This window comes from Phodopus roborovskii, unplaced genomic scaffold (assembly GCF_943737965.1).
Source record: "Phodopus roborovskii unplaced genomic scaffold, PHOROB, whole genome shotgun sequence".
Lineage (NCBI taxonomy): Eukaryota > Metazoa > Chordata > Mammalia > Rodentia > Cricetidae > Phodopus > Phodopus roborovskii.
In genome coordinates this window covers 12,070,857-12,097,139 of record NW_026126585.1, presented here as the reverse complement: position 1 = coordinate 12,097,139, position 26,283 = coordinate 12,070,857, and the positions used below count along the sequence as shown (strand labels likewise).

General features: G+C 45.1%; 1 protein-coding gene across 2 annotated transcripts in view; it reads right to left on the bottom strand.

The window, feature by feature from the left end:
- The window catches only part of Acmsd (aminocarboxymuconate semialdehyde decarboxylase), a 29,439-nt gene extending 7,774 nt beyond the window's left edge, over positions 1–21,665 (bottom strand). The window contains exons 1-8 of one of the 2 annotated variants that reach the window (XM_051203992.1): positions 21,493–21,665; positions 14,151–14,195; positions 12,802–12,898; positions 10,465–10,514; positions 8,576–8,812; positions 5,491–5,584; positions 2,111–2,206; positions 911–1,083 (exon numbers count right to left, since the gene is read on the bottom strand). In XM_051203992.1, the coding sequence (XP_051059949.1) occupies positions 911–1,083; positions 2,111–2,206; positions 5,491–5,584; positions 8,576–8,812; positions 10,465–10,514; positions 12,802–12,898; positions 14,151–14,195; positions 21,493–21,549 (849 nt within the window). In that variant the 5' untranslated portion in view covers positions 21,550–21,665. The remainder of the gene's footprint in view (positions 1–910; positions 1,084–2,110; positions 2,207–5,490; positions 5,585–8,575; positions 8,813–10,464; positions 10,515–12,801; positions 12,899–14,150; positions 14,196–21,492) is intronic. The other variant, XM_051203993.1, reaches the window with a different exon arrangement.
- Positions 21,666–26,283: the final 4,618 nt, after the last annotated feature.

The following is a 26,283-nucleotide window of genomic DNA, read 5'->3' as shown; positions in this document are numbered from 1 at the left end:
ATTGGGTCATCAAAAAGGGGAAGTAAGTGGGACTTAGGGAGTGTGCTTGTTGGACCTTTGCCAACCTGACGCGGACCTTGACATGCCTGGGAAGTCTCGATTGAGGAATTGCCTGCCTCAGACTGGCCTGTAGGCATTTTCTTAATTGTTAATCAGTGAAAGGGGGCCCAGCCGCTGTGGGCGGTGCCATCCCTGGGCAGGTGGGTTTGTGTCTATAAGGAAGGCAGTGAGCAAGCTGGTGCCGGGGAGGGCAAACCAGTAAGTAGTGTCCTATTTGGTTTCGACTTCAGTCCCTGCCTCCAGGCCCCTGCACTGAGCTTCTGCCCCAGTTCATACTGAACTACAGCCTGTAAGCCAAATAAACCTTTTCCCTCACCAAGTTGCCTTTGGTAGTGGTGTTAATCATAGCGACAGAAAGCAAGCTAAAAGCTAAAACAGGAGAGAGAGGATGATGGGAGTAAATATGATCCAAGTACATCATATACATGTATGATTATGTCATAATACCTCAATAAGAAGAAAGTACTTTGGAAAATGGCATTTGTTCTTAACATATAGGAGCTTTAACCCTTTAATTATCTCCTAAGCAACATAATAAACACCAAGGAGACCCCACCTACTTTTGCATCGTGTATTATAAACAATCTGGAGCATATAGGAGGGTGTGTGTAAATTATACCCAAAAACTATACCGCTTAATATGAAACAATTAGGCATATGAGGGTTTTGGTATCTTTCGGGGTCCTGGAATCAATTCCCTCTGGATACCAAGAAATAACAGTACATATTTGAGATGCTTTACTAACTCAAACTTTCCTTTTTCCTCAAAAGTGGCTAACATGTCAAGTAGCAAGCTGCTGGTTCAGCCTTCTGCTCTTCACAAACCATTCAAATGGGACTCCCGACTTACCTTTCCTATGACATCTATCAACAGCTTAAGAGAGCGAGGATCATGAACCAGGGAGTCAGTGTAGAAGGAACCAAGGTATTTCCTGGGGTCAGATGAATTGTCCTGGGCACAGAGGTCTGGGCGCATGTTGAATCCATGGGCAATTCTTCCCACTGTGAAGGGGAAGGCACCACCTGCAAGGAGGCAGAGGCAGGAGGATCACAAAGACTGAGTTTAAGGCCAGCCTGGGAAACCTTAGTGAGCGATTGTCTCAAAATAAACTCAAGGAGCTGGAGAAGCAGGCCAGCGGGTTCTTGTTCTTACAGAACATGGTACCAGCACCCATGAAGGGTGGCTCACAACTACCTGTAACTAGCTCCAGTGGTTGGGACACCCTCCTCTAGCACCTGCACACATGGCATACATGCGTGCACGCGCGCACACACACACACACACACACATACACACACACGTACGTGTAGATATATTAACAACAACAATACTTCTTAAAAATTCAAAAAAGCTTGAAGGTAGCTTGGCATAGAGCACCTACCTAGCATGTGCTGGGCGAGGCTCTAGATTCAATACTCACTCACACAAAAACAAATACACAAATGGAAAGCGGATGGGGAGATGGTTTATCTGGTAAAGTGAATCCTTGTGCCGTGACAGTATGAGGGCCTGTCTTTGAATGCCAAACGTATGTGAAGAAAAATCAGGTACTCAAGCTGTAACCCCAGCCCTGGGGAAGTGGAGAGGGAAGGATCCCAGTCTAGCCAGATTGGGGAGCTCCCCGTTTATCCAGAAACCCTGTCTTAGAAAAAAACCAAACAAACAAGGTGGGTGGCCCCTGAGGAACAATACCCTACATCGGCCCCCTTGTCCCCGTTGTCCTTGTCCTCCACATGCGCCCTCCCCCACCCCACGCACACCACAGATAGACATGGCTAAATATGCACACAAAACAGGCCAGAGCCATCTCTCCCCTTCAAGTACTGTCCTTTGTCCTCTTCTCACCCATGAGTGCACAAAGGGTCACAGCAGAGCACAGGGAGAAGGTGACCCTCTATGTGCTAGGGGGAGAGCCCTCACCAGAGACCAACCCTGCCAGCACCTTAGTCTTAGATTTCTAGCCCCTAGAGCGGCAAGAACCATTGCTTTAAGTCACCCTGTCTGTGGCTTTCCTTAGGCCAATCTGAGCTGATACAAATAGGGTCTCACCTCCATGTGCAAAGCACACTTTGAGTTTGGGGAACTTCTCGAACACCCCACCCATGATCATGGAGCAAATGGCCATGGTGGTCTCTGAAGGCATTCCTGGAAGAGGATAAAGTTGCGTGATTCAGGGCTTGTAAACTTCAGAAAGAATCTTCCTGACAGCGGCTGCCGAGCAACAGCTACATTGGGGGATTGTCAGTGAGTTGAAACATGGGGCCACGCTGCCTCAGAAATGATTCAAATGGCTGGGTGGTGGTGGCACACACCTTTAGTCCCAGCACTCGGGAGGCAGAGGCAGGTGGATCTTTGTGAGTTTGAGGCCAGCCTGGTCTACAGAGCTAGTTCCAGGACAGGCTCCAAAGCCACAGAGAAACCCTGTCTCAAAAACAAAAACAAACAAACAGCAACAAAAAGACAAGCTATTCCAAGGGAAGGGGGTAAAAACACACTTCATTCTACAGGCAAGCTGGCTAAGCTGGTAAGCAACTTCTGGAAGTCCCTGAAACTGACTGCATATATTAGGCCCCTTCCCTAAACATATGTAAGCAATAAAGCCTACGGAGAGATACTCTCAGACAGTTGCCTAGAAGAGGCCTGAAAGAGACAACTCAACCTGCCCAGCTACCTGCAGGCTGTGCAGCAAACTCCAGGTTCCCAGCTTTTGTGAGTTGTTACCCATCCTGGGTGGGGTGGGCTTTGGTAATATTTGAGTCATTTCTGCTCTTGTAAGTAACCCCTCACCCATACTCCTGTAGGTAACCCCAATAAGCTCACTAGTTCCCCACGTTGGACTTGGGTGGGATCCATACTTCGGTGTGTAATCAGTTCCCTATCTGAGGGCTGTAGACACTTGTTTACATCTTCCCGGGCATAGTTTCATACAACTCCTGATCCTCCTGCCTTAGCCCCCCAAATGTGGGGATTACAGGAATGTGCCCTGACATTCAGTGCCCAAGTTATATCTACAAAATGGGTTGCCAGTAATTCTTCTCTCTTAAGACTTCCTTTGCAGCCATAACCATTCTGAAATCGGCCCACTAAAGTCCCTGAGCGATCATCGTCTCTTTTTCTGTAGTCAAAGTACAAGATGCATGAGGGTAGGCAGTTCTGTCTGTGTCCTAAATGCTCAGTACAGTGTCTGGTGTGCTGGAGGGAAATCAAAGCCCACACCCTACATGAGTGAGCGATGAAATGACTATGCAAATGCTGTTTCTCCATGTGGAAGGTTACAACATAAAATAAGCTTATGGGAGTTGTAAAAGTTATGAAAAGCTGGACAGAAACTAGTTCTTTTTTTAAAAAAAATGAAATTAGACTTTTTATTTGTAATGTGCATGCTCATGGGCTTGTGAGCGTTGTGTGTGTGTGATTATAGGAGTGTACCATGACACATGTATGGTATCAACCTTAGGTGTGATTCAGACGTCGTCTGAAGCAAGGTCTTTGTTTTTCCACTGCACAGACTAGCTGACCTGAAAGCTTCTGGGAAATCCTCTGTCTCTGTCTCCCACGTTGCCTTAGGTGCGCAGGGATGACAGCGAACAAACAAGCATGCCCAGCTTTGTGTGGGCCCTGGAGATTTGAACTTCCTTCTGCTGCTGTGTGGCAAGTACTGAGCCAGCTCCCCAACTGAGCACCAAGATATTAAGTAACAATTCGTTACTTGATGGGGGTGGGTAGGAAGTGGCCTCGATAAGTACTCTAGAACCATCACAGGGACATATGTCAGAGCAAAATCAAACCTTGGAGGAAATACAGACTGATGATCAGACTGCCTCCATCTTAAGCTTACATGTCATCTTACAGTAAAGACAAACTAGGCTCCTTCCTTGTTTATGATTAAACCTCTGTTTCTCAAGGACTGGCTATGCCCCACCTGTAACCTTAATTACAAATGGCTCTGTACAGCCTGCTCCAGGAAACGGCAAACATGTCTTTGTTTCAAGCGTTATTATAACCACCTTATAATCCTACTGTCTGTTATTATGACTGCCGTGTGTGGCCTCCTTGCATTCATGTCTTTGTTTCAGGAGGCTGTCATGACTAACTTATTGTACATCTTCTGCCCATTACCCTGCTTATTTTTGCCCATCGAATCCTCTATTTGGAAGCCCCTTACCTCGGAACTATAAAACCTTGTTGTCCTCACAGGCATTACGCCGGCCAGCCCCTGTCACCTGGCAGAATGCACTCAGGCAGTGCCCTGGTCAGCCCAGGGTTCCATGACTACTAGTGCAAAGGATCCTTTAAGAGACAGACCCCGCCCACTTATGCTTTCTTTTCCTTCTCTCTTTCCCTGTTCCCCTAGGGCAGACGGGACTTTTCCGGTCTCCCTCTTCTGTACTCTCTGTCTCTGTGTCTCTATGTCTCTTTACCTCTTTTCTTACCTTCCCCTCAATAACGCTTTCAGTATGAGTCACGTCTACAGGTCTCTGTTTCCCCATCTGCCCACCACCCATCACCTACCCCGGGACCTCCATCCGATCCTCGTGGCTGCTGTCCCAACCCATTATCCATTATTCCAAACACTCACATCCAATGCTGATCTCTTAAACCTCAGTTTAGGGACAGCCCATGCACATGATTTTTTTTTTAAAGCTTGCTTTAATTAATTGCTTGCTTTAATTAATTTGGCCATGATGATTTTGGTCGGTGGTCTTTCTCCTTGAATCTGTGGGATTAACACAGACCGGCTTTCTTATAGATAAGAAACTGAAGCTCAGTCAGGTGAAGAGGTTTGCTATGGATTGCAAACTTTTCACTTGTAGTCCCCAAGTTTTACATCTGTCCCTCATCTTTTCTTACTAGGGCTGATAATGAGAGATGGGCAGGGCTAATGGAGCTTTTCCCTGTTTCCCTTTCCCAGTGTGGGAGGCAAAGTGCAAAAGAGAGGAATAAATGACAGTTATGTTGAAAGCCCAGGTCTCCCAAAATCCAAGGTTTCCCAACCTTGGACAGTGGGAACTGACCTTCTATTGATACAACAGCTTACATCATTATCAATGCCTAAGCAACAACATCATCAACGATACCACCTGGCATGGTGTTCGCCTGGGGAGTCTGTTCGGAGGCCTGTATAATAAAGCGCCTTTGCAGTCTGGTAGATGTTAAATGCCATTTTCTCGTGTTAACTGTGCATCCTAGCTAACGACCAACCACTTCAAGACTCAGCTTTTCCATATATGAAATTGTCATCACAACATTGTCAGTTCAATATGTGATTTCTTGTGTGGTTTATGGTCTCACACAGGTCATTTATCAATGGTCATTGCTATTACTCTCAATCTAATCCCACTTCCTTCCTCTGGCAAAACAGAGTCCCATGGATAACTGGAAAAACCCAAGAGTTGATGCTATGTTCCCAACCCCAGTCCAGCACAAACCTATAAGCCAAGGCAGCCAGTACTTGGCCATTCGTCCATCCATCTGCATATCCCAGGGATGCACGAACAGAGAACAGTTCAGCCTCTCAGCCGCCTTCAACAGAGCAATGAGAAAGGGGTTATTTGGTTCCTCGAACCTAAAGGATGGCTCACAGTAGTCTGCAGCTCCAGTCCCAGGAGATCTGAAGCCCCCTTCTGGCCGTTGAGGACACTGCACACTTGTGGTGCACAGACATATAGGCAGGCAAAACACCCATATACATAAAATAAAGTTTAAAAATAAGGTGAAGAGCAACCGAGGAAGACATTGGATGTCAACATTTGGTGCACGCACACGTGAGCGCACACACACACAGAGGAATCTTTTACAAGTGCTAACTGGGTTAATTGTTTATGAGACATGCACTCTGTGTGTTACACATGTATAGAGATGTGTACTCATGTCTGCCTCATTTTACAGAGAAGAGAGAACCCAAGTAAATTAGGTCTGGGCATCTGATGAGTGGTAGAGTCAGGTGCCCAGGTCAGGTGCTGATATTTGCTCAGACCAGCAATGACATAATTTTGTATGAGTGTGTTACTAGGTCTATTCACTTAGAAGAGAGGCCTATGGGAAAAGGGGGGCATTCAGATGCTGCGGAGTGTGGGGACTATCTTGAAATGACAGCACTAACTTGGCTGTCAGTTCTCCCCATTTGTTTGAGCACGTTATTGACGTAAGCTAGAGAGGAGCTAAGCAGGCCAGCCTTGCTAACCAAACAAATAGATTGTCAAACCAGGGACACCGTGGGTCAACTGGAGTCAGGATGGACTCCTAAGTCCCCCAGAGACTGGCAGGCCCCCAAACAGTCTCACTGGAGTGATGGATGGGTTGAGCTCTGCACACCAGTGGCTGCTATTGCTTTCTGAGCCCCCAGGAATTTATAAATCTGGTTCCGATGAATACTAAAAATGATGTGTAGCTGAAGACGTTCTCACACTGTGCTGAGGCAACTTGGATACATGAGTAAATAAATCCTTGCTCAAAGCTCACTGAAATTTCCAGAAAACATTCTCTGCATCAGCTGAGCCTCTGTTGCTAATTCATTCAGTGAGTTCAGTGTTCAGAAGATTATTAAATCTTTACAGGCAGCATCACAGGCAATTCCCCACATGGTGGGCAATTGCCATAGTCACAAACATGGAACTTTTTTTGCATGTGATTAGAGCTCCATAAATATTAAATGAATAAGTGACAGAGAGTGGGATGCCTGGTGAGTCTGCAAACATCTACTTAAATCAGCATTAAGGCTTTTTGCATTATAATGGAAATAACAGAAAACTATCCCATACCTTATGATTGTGAGAGGAAAGTGGGACTTGTAAAAAATGCAACTGAACCTTAAATCCTGGCACCAGGGAAGGCTCATTCAGTTACAGGATGTTCCGAAGGAAGAGTGGTGGAGAGTGGTGGAGAGGATGCTGGGATGCGGAACTGGGTACTTCGGAACTGGATAGTGCCATTTCGAGAACGCGTTTTAAGGTTGAAATATTTTAAACAAAGAAATTACAAACAGTAACACAGTAAAAACTCATATGCTTGTCATCCGAATTTCTCAAATTTTCATGGTATTCATATTTATATATGTAAAACCTATATATGTCTCTATTACCTCTCATTTATCTATCACCTATTTATAACCTATCTATGTATCATCTCCCCATCTATTGATATACCTATGTATATGTCCCCCTCACTCTTAACCCTGTCATCCTTCTTATCTATCTATATTTATTTTGAGGGTTTTGAGACAGGATCTCGCTGTATCTCAGGCTTGCCTGAGACTCACTCTGTGGCCTAGGCTAGCCCCAAATTCATGATATTCCGGCCTCAGACTTCATACTTGTTATGTGCTGCCAAAATATACCCTTGGCTTCCTAAGGTTCTTTGCTTGTTTGTTTGATTTTGATTTTTTAGTGTTTGGAGGCACAGGGTTTCTCTGTGTAGTCCTGGATGTCCTGGAGCTTAGTTTGAAGATCAGGCTGGCCTCACACTCAGAGTTCCGCCTGCTTTTGCCTGAGCACTGTTATTAAAGGCATGCACCACCATGCCTAACTTCTTTCTAAGGTTCTTAATTGAAGATTGATAAATTAAATAAAAACATGCCAACGCATTGGAATACTCTGCAGTTTTAAAAAAGTCATTCATTAAGATGATCTTCACTGGGCGAGGGAGGTGGTGCGATGGGTAAAATATTTGTCACAGAAGTGTGAGGACTAGAATTTATATTTTCAGAACCCGCATAAAAGCTAGGTGGCCTGCGTGCAATCCTAGTGTTAGAGGGGTGGAGACAAGGGATCCTTGGGGTAAGCTGGCTAAACCAGCTGAAACAGGCAAACAACAAGAGCCCCTGCTTCAGTGACTAAGGTGGAGAGCAGTCTAGGAAGATGCCCGGTGTTATTTACCACATGTATGCCCACATACATGCAAACATAAGAATACATGCCATGTACATGCTTGCACACACATACACACAGATGCTTATATGGTTTGTAAATTTTCAATTTTGTTACAAATGCAGATATGCAAAGCTTTTTAAATGAAATGAGGCATGCCAGTGGTTACTGTCTTTGGGTGGAATGATTTGTGTGTCTGCCTTCCTTTTTAAGCTTTTTTTTTTTATATTTCTAAAGTCTCTTTAAAAATTACTTTATATTTTTGAAAAATATTAATTTTCTACAGCAAAAAGAAAAGAGTGTGTGTGTGTGTGTGATAATGTAAAGTGCCATGAGGGTGGCATTTAGGCTCCCGTGTACAGTGATAAGGCATGCCAATGTGATACAGGAAGAGAGAGATTTCATTTGAGTTACCCCAGGGCAGGCCTGGAAAGTGTCCCGTTTTGTCTATCTGTAGAATGGCTCACTCTTTTGGTAGGATTTTTGGTAGGTTTCTATATCTGCTACCTACATCTAACGCCACTGGCCTCTTGTGTCCTGTTCCTTTTTCCCAGAGGGTCGGTCCCTTCTTGGTCCCCCACCAGCATGGTGTTGGTGGCCCAAGGCTTTGCAGCCGCCATGTTGTCTGAGCAAAAGCAGCAGTACTTACAGTGTACACAGGGAAGAGTTCCGGGTCATTCAGGTCCCACATGTTTATGTGGGAGCCAATCTGGACTCCTGGAAATCCTAGCTCCCTCACACAACGCTCCATTTCCTCGACGGCCAGCTCCGGGGCTTGCATAGGCAAGGTCCCCAAACCCACAAACCTTCGAGGGTATCTGGCAACGGTGGCAGCTAGGTCGTTGTTTAAAAACTGGCACAGCTCCAAAGTATCCTTAGGTTTGGCCTGGTGAAAACAGGAAAGGTCCCATGCCAGTGAAAACCGACTTGGTTAGGCATGCACTCCGAACAGGATTGCCTCTTAGCTGAAAATATTCATCCGTAAATGATTTTACGATGTAGGAAGAAGACGTATGGACAGAGGTAGCAGCAGAAAGACCTTGAAGACCTTCCCAGTGTCGAAGCTGTCATCAAAGGCAGCTAACTGTCTTGGCTCCCTGAAGGATACCAGGCCTGCTTCCGTACTGGTCCATCTTGGCTCCCTGAAGGATACCAGGCCTGCTTCTGTACTGGTCCTGTCCTTATCAGTCCTCCCGATCCTTCCGGTGGGCTCTGACACAGCCCATGGGCTTGATTTCCCTTCCCCCAATTTTCTTTCCCTTTCCCTAGACTCAGCGATTCCCTATTTCCAGCTTCGACAGTACTGGGGTTATAGGCTCAAATGTGGCCACGCTTAGCTTTTTAAAGTGGGCTCTGGGATCAGAACTCAGGTCCTCATGCTTGAGCAGCCACTTCTCCGGCTCCCATACCCACTTCTTTATGAGGGTTCTGGGATTGAACTTGGGTCCTCGGTGCTTACAAAACAAACACTTTATCCCTCCAAACCCACACTGAGGTTTTGAGACATTTTATTTTGCATAGTGGTGCAATCAGAAATGTAGAGACCCGAGTCACGCCTGCTGGATTTGTGAATACAGGTGGGAAAGTAAGATGGTGCTGCCATTGCTCCCAGATCACACTTCAACCATAGTAACCTCCAGGTTAGCGAGTTCTTAGTTCTGTAATCATAAGTTCCCTCCACCGTCTCAAATTCAATCCCAAAGCTCTTAGTGCTTGAGAACTGTTGATTTGCTGGGCAGTGATGGCACACGCCTTTAATCCCAGCACTCGGGAGGCAGAGGCAGGAGGATTCTGTAAGTTTGAGGCCAGCCTGGTCTACAGAGCTTGATCCAGAACAGCCAGAGCCACACAAAGAAACCCTGTCTTCAACAAACAAACAAACAAAAGTGAGTTGTTGACTTATGGAAAGGGATCTAGAACACTCCCCTTTTGTACATTTTATGAGGAAGCATAACATAGCTGGCCATTATTATCCTATTTCAAAATTCTTACCTCAGAGTGCACGGGCTTATCAGCGATTTGGCAAGGCATTGCAGGGGTTGGTTAGTCTAGAGAAAGGAGCTCCGGTGGGCACTCAGTCTACAACTGAACTGTGTGGTGCATCTGTATGTGGGTCTCATAGCCACATACTGGCTACTGTCCTAAAGCAAGATCAAGGCTAAGAAGGCACTCTGGGGAGAACATGCTGCTGACTCATACAGGACCGCGGGGATGTAGCTTAGAGGGTGGAGTGCCAGCCTGGCACGGAAGAAGCCCTGGGTTCCAAGTCCTGCACGGTATAAACAGGGCATAGTGGAGCCTACCTGGATCCTAGTACTCGGGAGACAGGGACAAGGGGATTTAGAAGTTCAAGGTTATTGTCAGCGGCAAAGCAAGGCTGAAGCCATCCTGGGCTTTTTGTCTCAAGAACAAACAAGGAGGACTGTTAGGGGAGGGGCTCGACGGGACCAGTTTCAAGGTTTAAGTTGTCTGTCACCTTCTGGGGAGCTGGACATGAGCTGTCACCACCAGGGAGATGGTTTGAAGTTTCATACTCACCCAGTAGCTAAACATGATAGGCACCGTGGAAAGAGCTTGTACTGTCACTCCTAGAACACAAAGGAAGACAAACTGAGCAGAAGGCCTTTCCCAGGGCGAGGAAGCCACGGCTGCCACCCCAGCCTGCTGGCCCTCACTGCCCCTCCCTTGGGTATGTTCTCTCTCCCCCTCCCTCAGCTCCGCAGAGAGAAGAAGGTTGGACAACGTTTAATCATGCAAGGAAAATGACCTGACTCCATTTGCCAAGGATTTCTTCTTGTGAGAAAACTTAGTTTAGGCAAGGCATTTCCCCACCATTAAAAAAAAAAAAAAAAAAGCCACACATTGATTATACACAGTAATGCATTTCATTATGACCCTTTCACACATGTACACAATGCATTTTGATCATGGTCGCCTGATTATCGCTCTCCATTCCTCTTCACCCTTTCTTTCGTCTTCCCAGATAGCTTTTCTTCTATTTTCTTGTCATTTCTTCCCATCTATTTTCCTAGTCTCCATCTTTTTTTTTTTTTTCCTCCCAGACTTTTCCATTGTAAGTTGCACAAGACAAGTACATCTCTCAAGTCCCCTTAATTCAGCTCCTAAATTAGGCCTGGATGAAGTTTCATTTCCCCAGAGCTTGGTTCCAGAGTCTAGGATCCGGGAATCTGAAAATCTGTGTCCTGAAGAGAGCCCACCTCCGGGTCATCGTAGGAGCCAAGAGTTAATTTGGGTCAGGTGCTTAGAACTGTGTGTAGGGGCAAAGACAATGCTCACCGAAAGTGAGCATGACTGTTGCCTCAAGGACAGTCACTGAGATGAACATACAAGAAATAACAAAAACCAAAGGAGAAGGGCAGATGTGAATGACAACTTCTGACCCCTGGGAGCCAAGTCTGAGTGTCACTGTCCTCCTGAGAGGCTGGGCCCTTGTTATCTCTTCCCGTCTACAGTGAAAGCTTGTTCTTTGCCAGTGGTATAGGAGTCACCTTCTTCTCTAAGCCCCGCCCCCCAACTCCTGTGTTTGCTGAGAACCAGGCTCCATAGGTGTCCTGAAGAGTGTCCCACAGAATTGCTTCCAGCTCCCTGCAAAGTGGGATTTGAATGTTGCTTGGGTATGTGCTTAAACGGTGGTTATCAAGACAGCCCCTGGACAAAAGTGCATGCCACCAGATTCCAGATTTCCAGACAGTTCTTGTTTATTTGTTGCTGTCAGGGTGACTCCTTTTTTTTGTGGCCTGTAAAATGCAATTCTTCTTGGGCATGGGGGTGCAAGGCTGCTATTCCAGCACTTCCAGAAGAAGAGGACACAGAAGGAGTAAGACTGCTAGGCCACTTTGGTTACATATAGTGAGTTCAAGGCCAGCCTGGGCTATACATGAGACCCTGTCTCAAAAATCTGAAGTAGGCAATGGTCCTGCACAAGACTGGTGCTGTCAACTTCAGTCGCAGATTGACTTGCTGCAGCAGGACTCACTGGGTTGTAGCCACCTTGCTGAAGTACTGGGATATACTGATAGATTCTGGGGGACGGATAGTTATTGTCTTCAGTTGGGGTAGCCAATAGTGAGCCCACCAGACTCCAGGGGATAGTTCTAAATCTATGGTCACACAGAGGGTCCTGGTTAAAAATCAGTGGACCACAAACAAAACAAAAGGGCCAGCAGGGGCTTGTAGGAAGGAAGGGAGTGGACAGATAAGGATAAAAGAGTGCACGAGCATGTGTGTGTGTGTGTGTGTGTGTGTGTGTGTGTGTGTGTGTGTGTGCACCATTTGTGCCACTGCATGCACGTGGAAATCAAAGGACAACCTTCTGTATCAGCCCTCACCTTCCCCTTTGTTCATTGTCCCTGGTTTTGGAGACTCTGTCTCAGTTACTATCTCACCCCAGGAGCACAGCGATTGTAGTGCACCAGCCAGCTGGCCTGTGAGCTTCCTGCCTCTGCCTCCCATCTCATCACAGGAACGCTGGGATTACAGCCACCGCCACTACTGCATCTGGCTTTATGTGGCATCTGCAGATCTGGCTGAGACCTGCACAGCTGTGCGGCAAGTACTTTCCCCACCGAGCTGTTTTCTAGACCCGAACTAGAAATATTTTAAGTCATAAAATGCACTGTTATCAATTTATACCATTTTGTTTCGAAACTAATTTGAAGCTTTCAGATCCATGCGCTAAAAGCACGGCTTGCAATGGCCCTCTTTTCTCGAAAGAGGCTGTAACAGCGCGGTTGGCAGGGAAACGGGAATCAGAAGTTGCCATTCCACAAATCATATCAAGTGATCATCAACTTTAAGGACAGGTGCTGCTTTACAGCGGATGCGAACGGTGAGAGCATTTCGCACCGTAAGTACCTTTCCGGTCCATTTCTCTGATACGAACTTCCGGGTCCCAGCAGTTCTGCTGGATCACTCTGAAGACCTTCCCATCTTTCATCATCTTTGCTTCTTCCTGAGCCAGAAAGACCACATCAGCAGAGGCAGCACGCTTGGGTGGATCCTGTGTTTCTGAGTGTCAATATTCAGGTGGCAAATACATCCATGTGGCTATGTGTAGAGGTTAGCCTTGGCTTCCTTCCTTCCTTCCTTCCTTCCTTCCTTCCTTCCTTCCTTCCTTCCTTCCTTCCTTTTTTTTTTTTTTTTTTTTTTTTTTTTTTTGACATGGTTTCCCACTGGCCTAGAACTCACCAAGTAGGCTAAGGCTGGCCAATCAGAGCGCCCCAAGGACCCACCTGTCTCTGCCATCTCAGTGCTGGGGTTACAAACACATTTCACCATGTCTGGTTTGTCTGTCTGTTTATTTATTTATTTAAACATGTGTCCCTGGGAATGGAACTCAGTTCCTCACGATTGCAGTGCAAGGCCTTTACTTTTACTGATGGAGCCATCTCCCCAACCAGAATTAGTCTTTTCCTGAATGGTTTGGAACACGTTCCTTCTCCATATCGTCTTAGGGAGTTTCCCTTAATCAGCATGGTGATAAAAGTCCAGTTGCTTAATGGGGCTCAGCTTTTCTGTCGCCTGCTTTTCGTGTTTGCTATTGAAGGGTTGTGCTGTGTAGATGTCAGCAGCTGAACACAGAGACAGGCAGGCCCTTTCTACCTGTGTGACCGAGGATGTCTGATCCATCATCTTGCTGATCTGAACTATTGGCTGTGAAACCCAGGAGGGCGATCTGTGCCTAGAAAATGCCATATCCGTACTGGAAAAGACCTTTGAGATAGACAGTAGTCTGGCTCTCTAGGGAAGCAATATATGGGCAATGAAAGTAAGTACATCTGTGTAACAGTGCAGGGTGGGCTGATGCAACATCTTCATCATCTGATTTCTCCTAACCAATCCACTTAGTTTAGTCCTAATATACTGTAATAATCTGTAGAGAGGGCAATCACTTCCTTGAGGCTGAGTAGTAAATGCCAAAACTGGCTCCAGGGCAAATACAGCAAAGCTTTTAAAAATGTTAAAAAGAGATTTTGTAGTGGCGTTTCAATTCTAGTTTTTATTTCATAGATGTCTGTTTGAAGTCACTCCTATGTTTCCTACTATTTCTGAGAAACTGAAGGGCTACTTCCTTGCCTACTGTGAGATTAATGCAAGCAGGGAAGAGATGAGTTTCTTGGATGCCCAGCCTACAAATAGCTAAGCGAGGCAAATCATCACTGTGCTCCCCTGCTCCCCTTGGGTATGTGTGGGGAGAAACTTACCTTGCCTTGCTGTTGCAGCTGCACCCAGCCTCCATAGCCGAACCTCTGCAGTGAGGAGAAGTATGGTTAGACTTAATCAGTCAAGGTGCACCCTCCAGGCACAGGACCCCAAACTCTATCCTATCGAACACCATCTTTCTGTCTCTTCCCTCCTCCACACCAAAATATTTAATATTCTCATTAAATAGATTTCCTTTAAACTGACGTATTTGTAGAGAAAGAAAAACTCCTGTACCTGGGCTGGGGATGCAGTCCAGTTGGTAGGATGCTTGCCTAGCATTCACAAAGTCCTGGGTTCTAGCCTCCAACCCTAGCACTCAGAAGGTCCAGGCAGGGCAATCTAGAGTTCAAGGTCACCTGAACTGCCTACATAGGGAGTTTGAGACCAGCTTGTGCTGCATGAGTCCCTGTCTCAGTATGTTGGAAGAGAGATAGAGGAGGAGGAGGAGGCGAGTTTTATTGTTGTTTGAGAGTTTTCCCTTGAGCTCCTGGCTGAATCCATCACCCTCTATCAGTCTCCTGAGTACTTGGGGTTACAGTTATGTGCTACCTTGCTCAAATCTGAGGTGGTATTTTAACTTCTTGAGGACTTCACACCTTCATTGCATGTCTCACAGAACTCCTGCAGAATCAAAACAAGTGTTCTACTTTCTTAAAAGAGTGGTCCAGGAGTCAAATTACAGGATGAGGAGACAGGCTCAGCTGCAAATTAAGCCAGGGGACTCGCATTTGAGCCTGAGAACTCAGGTAAAAAAGTTGGGTGCCACGGAATCCTATTTGGAATCCCAGTAGACCAGACGGAAGCAGCTTTCACCGTGGACTTCACCATATGACTGTTTCTAAAGTTACCCCCTTATAGATCAAACCAAAGCATTTTCCCCCATGGTGGAAAGTGAGTCCCGAGTCCCCAGAAACCACTTGATTTTGCTCCCATGAGTCCATTGTCTTTCCTCCTCACATTATCTGTTTAAAAAAATGCATGTGTGTGTTTGTGCACACGTGTGTGGAGGTGCATGTTTGGGTGGAAGGCAGGAGAAACCTTAGGTGTTGCCTCTCAGCTACCATCCACTTTGATTTTTGAGACAGGATTTCTGCTAAATAATAAGCCCCAGGGACCTACCTGTCTCTCACTCCCAAGTTCAGGGATTAAAAGGATTGCTTTTTTTTTTTTTTTTTTTTTTTTAAATTTGGTTTGTTTTTTTTCGAGACAGGTTTTCTCTGTGTAGCCCTGGCTGTCCTGGAACTCAGAGATCCACCTGCCTGGCTAATGGATTGCTTTTAATGTGGGTTATGAAGTTTAGATTCAGGCCTTCTTGCTTATAAGGCAGTGCTTGACTGACTGAGTCATCCATCCCTTAAACCACCGAAATTTTCTTTCTTAAGGATCCTGACTATAGCGAGGTGGTGCTGGCACATGCCTTTAATCCCAGCACTCAGGAGGGGGAGGCAAGTGGATCTCTGAGTTCCAGCCCAACCTGGCTTACAGAGTGAGTTCCAGGGCAGCCAGGGATACACAGAGCCGTTCCCCACCCCCCAGAAACAAAAAAGAAAGAAAAGAATTCTTGACCTACCCCTGTTTGAAATCACCGTCAGCAAGTTAAGACAAAAGATCTGTCAAATACTAGTTCTTTATAACTACTAGTTAATCATCATCCCACATGTGTTGACTCTGTTCTTTTCTTCCTTCGTTGCACAAGGTAGAGGAGGTTGGGGCGTGTGTGTCTATTAATATTAAAGAAGAAAAGGCAGGTTTGGAAAGAGATAGGATTTCTTCCAAAGACACTTAAGATTCCCAAACAAACTAGTACTGGCTTATTCTTTTCATTGTTCCGTTGGAAAGTTTGGAGAAACTGTGAGAAGAAGAGAGCCATTCTAAGATATGATCCCTAATCAGAAACAACTGAAGTCAAATGACATTCTGCCACGGTTAATGCCACTTTAACACACACTCTAGGGGCTGGGGCTGTGGTTCAGTAGGTAGAGGGCTTGTCCAGCATTCACAAAGACCTGGGTTCCATCCCCAGCACTGTATAGCCAGGCATACACCTATGGTCCCAGAACTCTGGAGGTAGAGGCACGAGAATCAGAAGTTCAAGGTTATCCTCAGCTACATAGCACGTTCAAGGGCAGTCTAGGATATATGTGATACCGTCACAAAAACAAAACCAAACCAACAAAAACCCAACTCATTTTACTCTGATTGATAGGCTGGTACATCTCCCTTTACCTCACTCCCATCCTTTAGGGAATCAGGGACATTGGAGTCTAATTATGCCAACACTGGCTGACCGTCACTCCCAGGGAAATGTCTGTGTGTGACCCCACGACAAAGCACCCTCTGTGGGTTTATATGAGCAGGAGAAGTAGAGGAGGAACTTGGTGTCAAGGGGGACACTGAGGAACAGACAACAATAGTGATATCTCTGGGGCCAGATTTCTCCACTGGGTGGGGTTGGATTGCCCTGGGGAGACCCACAAAGCTCTGGGTTCATTTCTGAATATCAAGTGCTTCACCTGTTAAGCTGGGTTAATAATGGAGACCCTAATTCCGCATGCTGTGGTGCTTTATATAAATCGAGCCATCTATCTTTTTCTGTATTTGCGTGTGCTCATGTGTGAGTATACATGTGTCAGGGGCATGTGCACATCTAATGCTCCATCCACTTTGTTTTCCGGGGCAGGTTCTCCCATTGGTCTGGGGTTCACCAGTTAGGCTAAGCCGACTGGTCAACACCCCCAGTCAGTCTGTATCTACCTGCTTGGTGCTGGATGAGCAGAACATGTCACATCCCTGGCTTTTTACACAGGCTCTGGGCACTGAACTCAGGTACCCCTCAGCATTCCTTTTTAACCTCCAGAGGTCCAATGAGTTATGACTAATTAATATTGCTGTCATTCTTATGAAGAGGCCTCTATCTGCCCGCATCCTGGGAGACTTCAAGGGACTAAATACCCCCCACTGTTTCAGTGGGATTGGTGAGATGAGAGGGAGGGTGGTAGAAAAAGCCGCCAGGACTTCTGCTTGGATGTGCACTTCTGTTTTGTGCTTAAGAAGTTTCCAGGACATACATCTATGTACCCCCAGATTCTATCTCTCAGTTTTTTTTAAAAAGCAGTTCAAAAAATGCCTTTAGGGTCCAGATGATGGGGGCACCTGGAAACTGTTAGCTATAGATGTCCAGTTCTCTGCTTCACATAGAGATAGGCTTGGTGGATAGGAGGCAGGAAAGGGAGGTGAGAACATGGCAGTCTACTATGGAAAGCTTTCTCCTCCCTGCAAAGAGCAGGCTCTGTTCTAGGCTGTCCCAGATGGGGAAGGGGAGGGTCTTTACTTACAGGACTTAGCTGCAAACAGCCGCCTGTGCTCAGATGGAGGATTTTACTGGGACCTAGTGAGAAAATGATCACCCCCCCCCAAGGATGCCAGAGAGGGTGTTACCCAAAAACTGTGCGCTTTGGCTTAAACTGTTGAGAGCGCATTATGAAGAATGGCTTTAAGTTCAGATCCCCCAGTAAGAACTCAAGTAGAGGCTGGGCGGTCATTCACATTTGTAATGCATCACTCAGAAAGCTGAGGCAGGAGGATCATGTAGCCAACCAGGGCTACATAAGGAGACCCTATCTGGGGAAGGGAGAGTAGGGGAGAGAGGAGGAGAAGGGAAGGGAAAGAATGGATGTAATATTGGAGTCTTCGCGCAGTGTACCTATTTGTGGCCGGAACTGAAAATTCCTTCCCAGCTCATTTTGCTGTAGTCCCCTTGGGATACCCGGACACAATACCATCCACCCGACGCTTCTACACATTCATTTCTCATAGATTCAGAAAGCTGGGGTATCTAAAATGAAAGAGACAGCAGACTTGCGCTCTGGTAAGAGGCTGTTCTGGTTCCTGCCGACCCTCACACCAAGAAGTAAGTGCAGAACATCCTCTGGGCCGTCTAATGAGAATCACCCAGATTTAATTGCTTCCCGAAGCCGTGTCCTTTTGCTTGCAAGGGAGGGTTTCAATATATGAATTTTGAGAGGACATAACATTTAGACAACAGAACTTTCTGCGCCTTTTCAAGATTCCCATCTAGACAATGAGAATGAGGTAGAGACCACAGAGTTTGGACCCCTCCTGGCGTGACATTCTCTAGGTGGGTTGGTCATGCTGGCCACTCTCTCAAAGAGAGTTCAGGTGGTGGTAGGGTCCTCTGTAACTCACTCCTTAGACACGGAGTCAGGATCCTGTGTGGTGATCACTAAATGGGGGTTGTGAAAAATTTAGTAAGAGCAAAGCATTCAATGATCAAAAATTGAATTCAGCATCAAATGTGAAATGAATCCGAGGTGGCTCTGGCAGTCTGTGCCCATGTTGCATTGAGCAACTTTCCTGAAGCCTTGGTCCTGAACACACAACCTGTGCACTTTGCACCGTGCTGGCTGTCACACCGCGCTATGCCAAGGAACACAACCGGAAATAGGGTTGAGACTACTGTATGCAATCAGTCACACTGAGTGCTGTACATACAGTTTCTGGCTCTTAGCGAAGCACAGTGGACTCATTAAGGAAAACAAAGACTTTCAGTAGTTTCCCACTGCCATTCCTCAGCTTGTAAGTATCCTGTGAGTATAGTTTTTGGACTGCACTGTTGTTAGAGTGTTAGTTTTAAATGTTGCCGTTCCATGGCTGGAAATGTAGCCCAATTTGTAGAGGGTTTGCCTTGCACGTACCAAGTTCTGGGTTTGGTCCCCAGCATCGTATAATCAGGCAAGGTGGTTTATGCCTCTAATCCAGCAGTCAGCAGGAAGGCCAAGAGTTCAAAGTCACCCCTGGGTACACAGAGAGGCCACCCTGGGCTATGTGAGACCCCGTCTCAGAAAACAAACAAAACAAAACCAAACAAAACTTACTGTTTGATTTGCTGGCTTGAAATTCATAACACGGCTCGGAGAGTTTTGGCTTGGAATTTGGACAGAATTCCCAGTATTTTGTGGAATGGCCCTAAAACACGCTTCTGCCTTTCTATACAATGTATTTATATGATATAGCATTCTCAGCACTGACAGTTATAGGAGCAAAATTCCATCAATTCTGTAAAGTATTGAACATGTCCTATGTCCTGCAGTATTGAACGCTCAGCTAAGATTTCATTCTTTATGTAAAAATAAACACGATCATCTCACTAGAATGAAATTTTGCTTTTTTATCCTTAATACATACTCGAGAATTGTTTTAAGGTAGGTTTCAGTAAGATTTGCATACCTCTCTTATACACTAGTATATCTTGGGTGACATAAAATTTTCTCGGTAGAAAGGAGTCTTGAGTGGAGAGCACTTGAGCAGCCTCAGAGTAGAGACCACCATGGGAGCCCTGGGCATTTAATGTGGCTTTTTGCCTGTTTGCTTTATGAGGTTCAAACCAAGAGAAAATCTGTGATTTTCCTTTAATACTCCTTGCTTCTGCTAGATCGAGGGCTGTCACGAATTTGTGTGTGTGACTTTGTGTTTTCCTAAAACTATCAGGTGAGGGAGTATGATACATTTCATACATAATTTACTCAATGCAGTGTTCATCAGATGGCTCCTCAGAAGCCAGGGGTTGAAAACAGTACTGTAGAAGAAAGAAACTGCCAGTAGCTTCTACAGGGCTCCTGGGAATTGGCTAGGACATTCCTTTCATAAAATCATTAACATCACCGAGTGTTGTTTACACCTTTATAAGATGTGGCCAGGACACAAAGTTCCCAAGCGGACAGGCTCCACTGCGGGTGTGAGGTCAGCCGGGCTCACTGTTTTCATCGGCTACGATGGGATAGGCTTTCGGACAGCTCAGCACTATTCCCACATTTCAATCCCTTATTTCTACCTCCCAGCTCACTTACTAATGGTCAGAGAAATGCCTGAGATCAGAAGGGTATCCCCGCTCCCTTTGAGACAGGGTCTCATATAAGCCAAGATGGCCTTCAACTCTCTTTGTAATAGAAGATAATACCCTTGAACATCTCATCCTCCTGCCTCCACTTCCTGATGCTGGGACAACAGGCACGGACCCAGTTTAATACAGTGCTGGAGATCAAATCCAGTGCATGCTAGGCGAGCAATTCCATCACCCGAGCTACACCCTAAGCCCGAGGTTAGCATTTTCGTATGAGGTAAGAGTGAGAAGAAAATTTGCTTGCACGGTGGACCACTTTTTAATTAGAGTTTGTGTTAACTAATTTTTTACCACCTTAAATAAAGTAAAGGTGAAACATTACCGGTAACACAAAGTACTCCAGAATAGGAAAGACTGGCTAAATCCAGATACTGGCCCAGATTAACTTCTAGGGAGTTACAAGTTTCCTCTGTGTTCCCTCCTTCCTTTTTTGGTACCCTTCCCTTCATGCTTCTCTTCCTCCTTCCCTCCCTTCCTTCCTTTCTGGTCTGGAATACACTAATTGTCTTCTTCATTCTACTGACACCAACTTTACAAGAGATAACCCAGAGAGTGTGTTGCGTTTCCAGAGGACCTAAGTTCTGTTCCCAGCACCCTATAATGGATCTGATGTCTCTGCCCCACCCCCCATGATTAGAAGTAAGTAAGTCTTTAAGGGAAGTTTCCATTCTTAGGGACACACAGAGAATACACCCCCCCCTCAAAGCTTCAGATGCAGCCCAGGACTCACAATGTGAGGCAAACACTTACTGAGCCATGCCCGCAGGTCCATCCCATCTTTTTTTTTTTTTTCTTTTTATAGAGAACACTCTTTAGACGCACCCATGGTACAAAAAATTCATGTCATTGACTCTGGGGATTTCTAAGATACCTGCTTTCCCGGTCTCCCTAGCAAGGATTTACAGCTTACAGATCAGACAGGAAAGGTTTCAGACAGAGCTCTGAAACAGACTGAAACAATTTCACAAAGCTTTCCTGCTGCTTCCAGAACCTATTTTAAACATTTTGGAAACCAACCACATCCTTTTTTTTTTTTTTAATAGTCTTTTAGCTGCAACCGTGACTTTCCATCCTGTAGTTGGCAGGTGTCTTTCCAGCAGCTGAACACACTATTTAAAAGGCAGAAAAGCTGCTTGACTTAAATCATCCAGAAATTTGAAAGGATGTGTCATGTGAGGGGAAATGAAAAGCTCCAAGAAGCCCCTTTATTTCTTTGATCCATTGCTCTGTCAAAATGAATGTAAAAGTCACCTTTGATTAGTAGGAAATTAGAGCTGCCAAGTCACTTAAAAATCATTCCCCCAAGAGCGAAGAACGATGACATTCAGTTCCATCTCCAAAGAAGAGAGAGATCTATAAATAGAGGTGTGAGAGACACTGGGAAAGGTCCAGAAAGAGTCCAGCACATTAGTTACCATTACCTTTTCTAGATCAGGCCATTCCTTTGGTAGAATGTGAGTGTGGATGTCAATCTTCATCTCCACAGGTTCAGAGGAAACACGTGCATACACAAAATGGGGATTCTGATGTCAAGAGATGGCCATGAAAGTCAGAGTTCATTGACTTCCTCTGGCCCTTTATGTCTACCTTCAGGTACCAGGCAGAAGGCCTGGCCAGCCCAGGTTCAGTCCATGCCAACTGCCCTATTAAAGTTCAAGATTCTGTTTATTCACTTGGCTTTGGTTCAATACTATTTGGTAACTAGGACTCAGCACAAAATTTAAAAATTAAAGGCAGCAAGAAAACAGGAATGTACTCAACTTCAGGGGCCAAAAGTACATCATGCTACCTTGACTCAACAGTAGCTCTGAACTTGACTAATCTGGAGATGGGGATGTAGTTCACTTGATAGAAAACTCACCTAACATGAATAAGTCCTGGGTTCCAGTTACAGCAACATTTAAACCAGACATGATGGTTCACAGTTGTAATCATGGTACCTAGGAAATGGAGGCAGGCAGGCCAGAAATTCAAGGTCACCCTTAGCCTCATAGTAAGTTTAAGGCTGGCCTAGGACATATGAGACCCTGCGTCCAGGAAAAATAATTAGTAACTTTGTATTTTAATATTTAAAATCTTATCAAGATACTTCCTGCTAAAAATCAACCAGCATGAATTTAGACATAAAATAATTCAGAGGAGTTTTCAAAAAAAAAAAAAAAAAAAAAAAAAAAAAAAAGATATATCCTCCAATCCTTCTCTTCTTATTCTTGGTTTTATTATCCAGAAGCAACTCACTTTAATTTTTGTTTTTGATCCAGTTACCATATCTTTAAATCATATTTAAGAAATGCTTGTTACAGCCAGGCAGTGGTGGTGCATACCTTTGATCCCAGCAGAGGCAGGAGGAGCTCTGTGAGTTTGAGGACAGCCTGATCTACAGAGTGAGTTCCAGGAGAGCTAAGGCTATACAAAAACCCTGTCTTGAAAAACCAATTAAAAAAGAAAGAAAGAAAGAAAGAAGGAAGGAAGGAAAGAAAGGAAATTCATCTTGGTTATGAAATTTTAATATGTTGAAAACGTAGAGGGAACTTCTTTTTTGATTATTTTAATGGTGTGTTTTGCCTGCATGTATGTCTATGTACCATGTGGATATCTGATGCCCTCAGAGATCAGAAGGGGGAAATGAAACTGGAGTTATGGATGGTTACGAGGGCATTGGACCCCCTGGAACTAAAGTTACAGATGGTTGGGGGATCACAAGGTGCATGGTGGAGATTGAACCTAGGTCCTTTGAAAGAGCAGCCAGTGTTCTGAATCACCAAGCCCTCTCTCCTGCCCTGGGAAGTTTCATCTTTACTTGTACCATCTGTTCAGGCCACTTTTTTTTTGTCATTTATTTATCTTCTCACTTATTCATACTTGCATGTATTTAGCAAGCACTTATGAAGAGCTCTGTTGAAAAAACGGTAGGGGAAGTTCCATCTTGCACAAAGTGTCTATTGTTCAGCTATATTTTGTCCTCATTGACTTTTTATTCCATTTATTCATTTATCTATCCATTCATTCACTCGTTTCTTCATGCATTTAACAAGCACTTATGGAGAGCTACTATGTACTACAGATATAAGGTTGCATGAGGTAAGATGATGCATTTCCTGTCATAATAGATTGTACGTACGGGTAGCAAAGAATTAGCATTCCAACTGAGGGTGTCCACAGGGACATGAAGTGGGCTTATAGCCATGCCATCAAGGGGAGTCTGGGATAACCCAGATCTTTACTACCTTATTCTGTATTTTCTTTTTCTCATCTTGGAAAGGGAAATGTTCAAGGAACCCTAGGGGCTCTGACATCTGCCTTAGGGATGGTTCCTTCTACATAATCTCTTCAATACAGAAACTGAGTACTCAAAAAGCCTTCTGGCTATAACTCACCTAGATTATGGATAAATTATAAAAACATACTAGTGATTAATGTTCAGCTTGATAGGAAACAAGGGGAAATTTCAATTCTCTTAACTTCCCTTTGACACATTTTCATATTGCCTAGGGTATCCTCGAAGTCCCTTTAGGATTGCCTAGGACTCTTGATTTCCCCTGCCTTCATACCCAGTGCTGACATTACAGGCATATAGCACCATGCCTAGCTTTCTGGGGTTTTGTTTGTTTGCTTTTTAAGACAGCGTGTTGTATTCCAGGCTGTCCTTGAACTCCATGCCCTCCTCTTTCCTCTTTTTGAGGGTTGGGATTAATAGCCTGCATTACCAGACCCGGTCTGTATGGTTTGGATGGAATTCAGGCTCTCTACACACCAAGATTCATCCCCAGCCCCTCCTTTCTCCATTTTTGTTATTTGGACCCCATTGCCTCTCACCACCATGCTCCCCTTTGACCACTCTGACATTCAGGAGATTCTTTAGTTACGGCTAATGGTCACTGGCTCCAGCAGTTTGTCCCCAAGACTGTCTGGACCCAGCACGATCTCTTTGAAGCACAACATGGTCACATGCCTTTTGGCATAATGCTGTTCATGGTTTTTCACTGCTCGGTCCATGAGAAACCCAGAAGCCCGTGAGGGACACAGTGCTGCTAGTAAGTCTCCACCTCTCTGGTCTCTGTGTGATGCCTACCGGCTCACGTCTGTCTCTCTTTAGCTTCCAGGGTGTCTAATGTCTGCACAACGGCCTTTCTTTGTCCTCCTTTCTACCCATGATTCAGTATTTAGCTTAAACGTCATCTCCTCTGATCATTCCTATCTCCCACTGATAAAACGGACCACCCATATTCCACCCATACATCCTGCCTACCCCCAGACTCATGAGTGGAAAGGACCCCAGCAGAATTGTGAACAAGTTCTAATTTATCCTCAAAGAAATCAGAAATCCTTTCTGCTGCTTCCCTTAGGCACCGAGAGACTTTTTTGGCCTCTTTCTCCATCTTAGCAATGGTTGGAGTATTATGCCAGTCAGACTGGTTGACTTTTATGCATGTCTGTGAGGGATTCTCTTGATTGCTGATTGAGGTGGAGAAACCCAGTCCACTGCAGGCAGCACCATTCCCTATGTTTGGGTCCTAGACTGTATAAGAGTAGAGAAGATGAACCGATCAGTTCAACAAGCTGGGCTCAGCCCAGTCAAAGAGACAAGTAATAACGGAAAGCAGAGAGAGGAGTTTTACTCATTGTGGTCACAGTGTGAGGAGGGACAGAGAGGTTCACTGGCCCTCCCCAAGCCCACCTTCTGGGTCCTAACAGGGGGTTAGGTTTAAGTATAGGACCACATGGATGCGTGATTAATAAGTCCTGGTTAATCAAGGTGTGGTCTCATCTATCACTGGCCCATCTTTATCTAGGCTCCAGTCTCCTCTGCAATAGGTCTGACAAGTTGGAACTATGTGGAATCTCTTCCTGGGAGGTAAGTTCACTCTCTAGCAGGTACTAGACTTCAGCCCTTTTCTTTCTCCTTAGTGTGAGACTCCTGGGGAACTTCTGATTTCTTGGGGTCCCTTGTTTCAATATTCTGATAACCAAAGGAAGGGCACAAGTATCTCTTTAGAACAATGGTTGTCAACCTGTGGGTCACAATCCCTTTGGGAAATCAAAGTACCCTCTCACAGGAGTTGCATATCAGATATCCTGCATATCAGATACTTACTTTATGATTCATAACAGTAGCGAAATTACAGTTATGAAGTACCAACAAAAATTATTTCATGTTTGGGGGTCACCACAACACAAGGAACTGTATTAAAGGGTCACAGCATCAGGAAGGTTGAGAACAACTGCCTTAGAACATTTTCATTTCTGTGAGGATGTTGATAAGTCTTCCTACTTGGAGATGGCCTGATTTAGTCTTCTGCTCTTAAATTTGTCTACATTCAGGAATTGCTGAACTAATAACGTTTTGAGTAAACACCACAGGAGCAGGGACCACACTTATCTGTTTGTTGATTTTATGTGCTGCCTCCTGAAGGTCATGACACTCAGACCTTATGCCAGACACCACCCTGCCCTTTTCTGCTGATGTAGTTTCAAGCTGAAGCAACACTTAAATCAGTGGTGTTACAGTAAACTAATCTATTATTCACAATGGGAATGAGACTTTGTTTAAAAAAAAAATAGTAACAGACTGATTTTTTTTCCTCCTCCTACCCCCTATCTATCTGTCTATCATGTCCCTTATTGGTAGAAACATGTTCCAAAAAATGTGTTAGGCAACTTTGTTATTGTACAAACACCATCCAGAGTATTTACACAAACCCAAATGGTATAGGAAAAGCAAAAGACTTGCTATCACCGATAACATATGAAGTTGCTGTCACTATAGCGTCATGGTTTTTGCTGTTATTGTTTTGCGTGTGTGTGTGTGTGTGTGTGAGAGAGAGAGAGAGAGAGAGAGAGAGAGAGAGAGAGAGGAGACAGGAGAGAGAGGAGGAGACAGAGAGAGAGAGAGAGAGAGAGAGAGAGAGAGAGAGAGAGAGAGCTTTAATTGACAACTTGACACAACCTAGAATCATCTGGAAAGAGTCTCAGTGATCAATTGTCTAGATTAGGTTGACCTGTAAGCTGGTCTGTGGAAGATTGTCTTGATTGCTAATTGAGGTAGAAATATTGGAGCTACTGCTGAAAGCACCATTTCCTGGGTTTGGGTCCAGGACTGTGTAAGAGGAGAGAAGGTGAACTGATTAGTAAGAATGATGCATTTCTATCCCTCTGCTCTTGACTTTGGATTGACTGCTCTGAGTCCCTGCCACCTTGAACTATAACCTAGA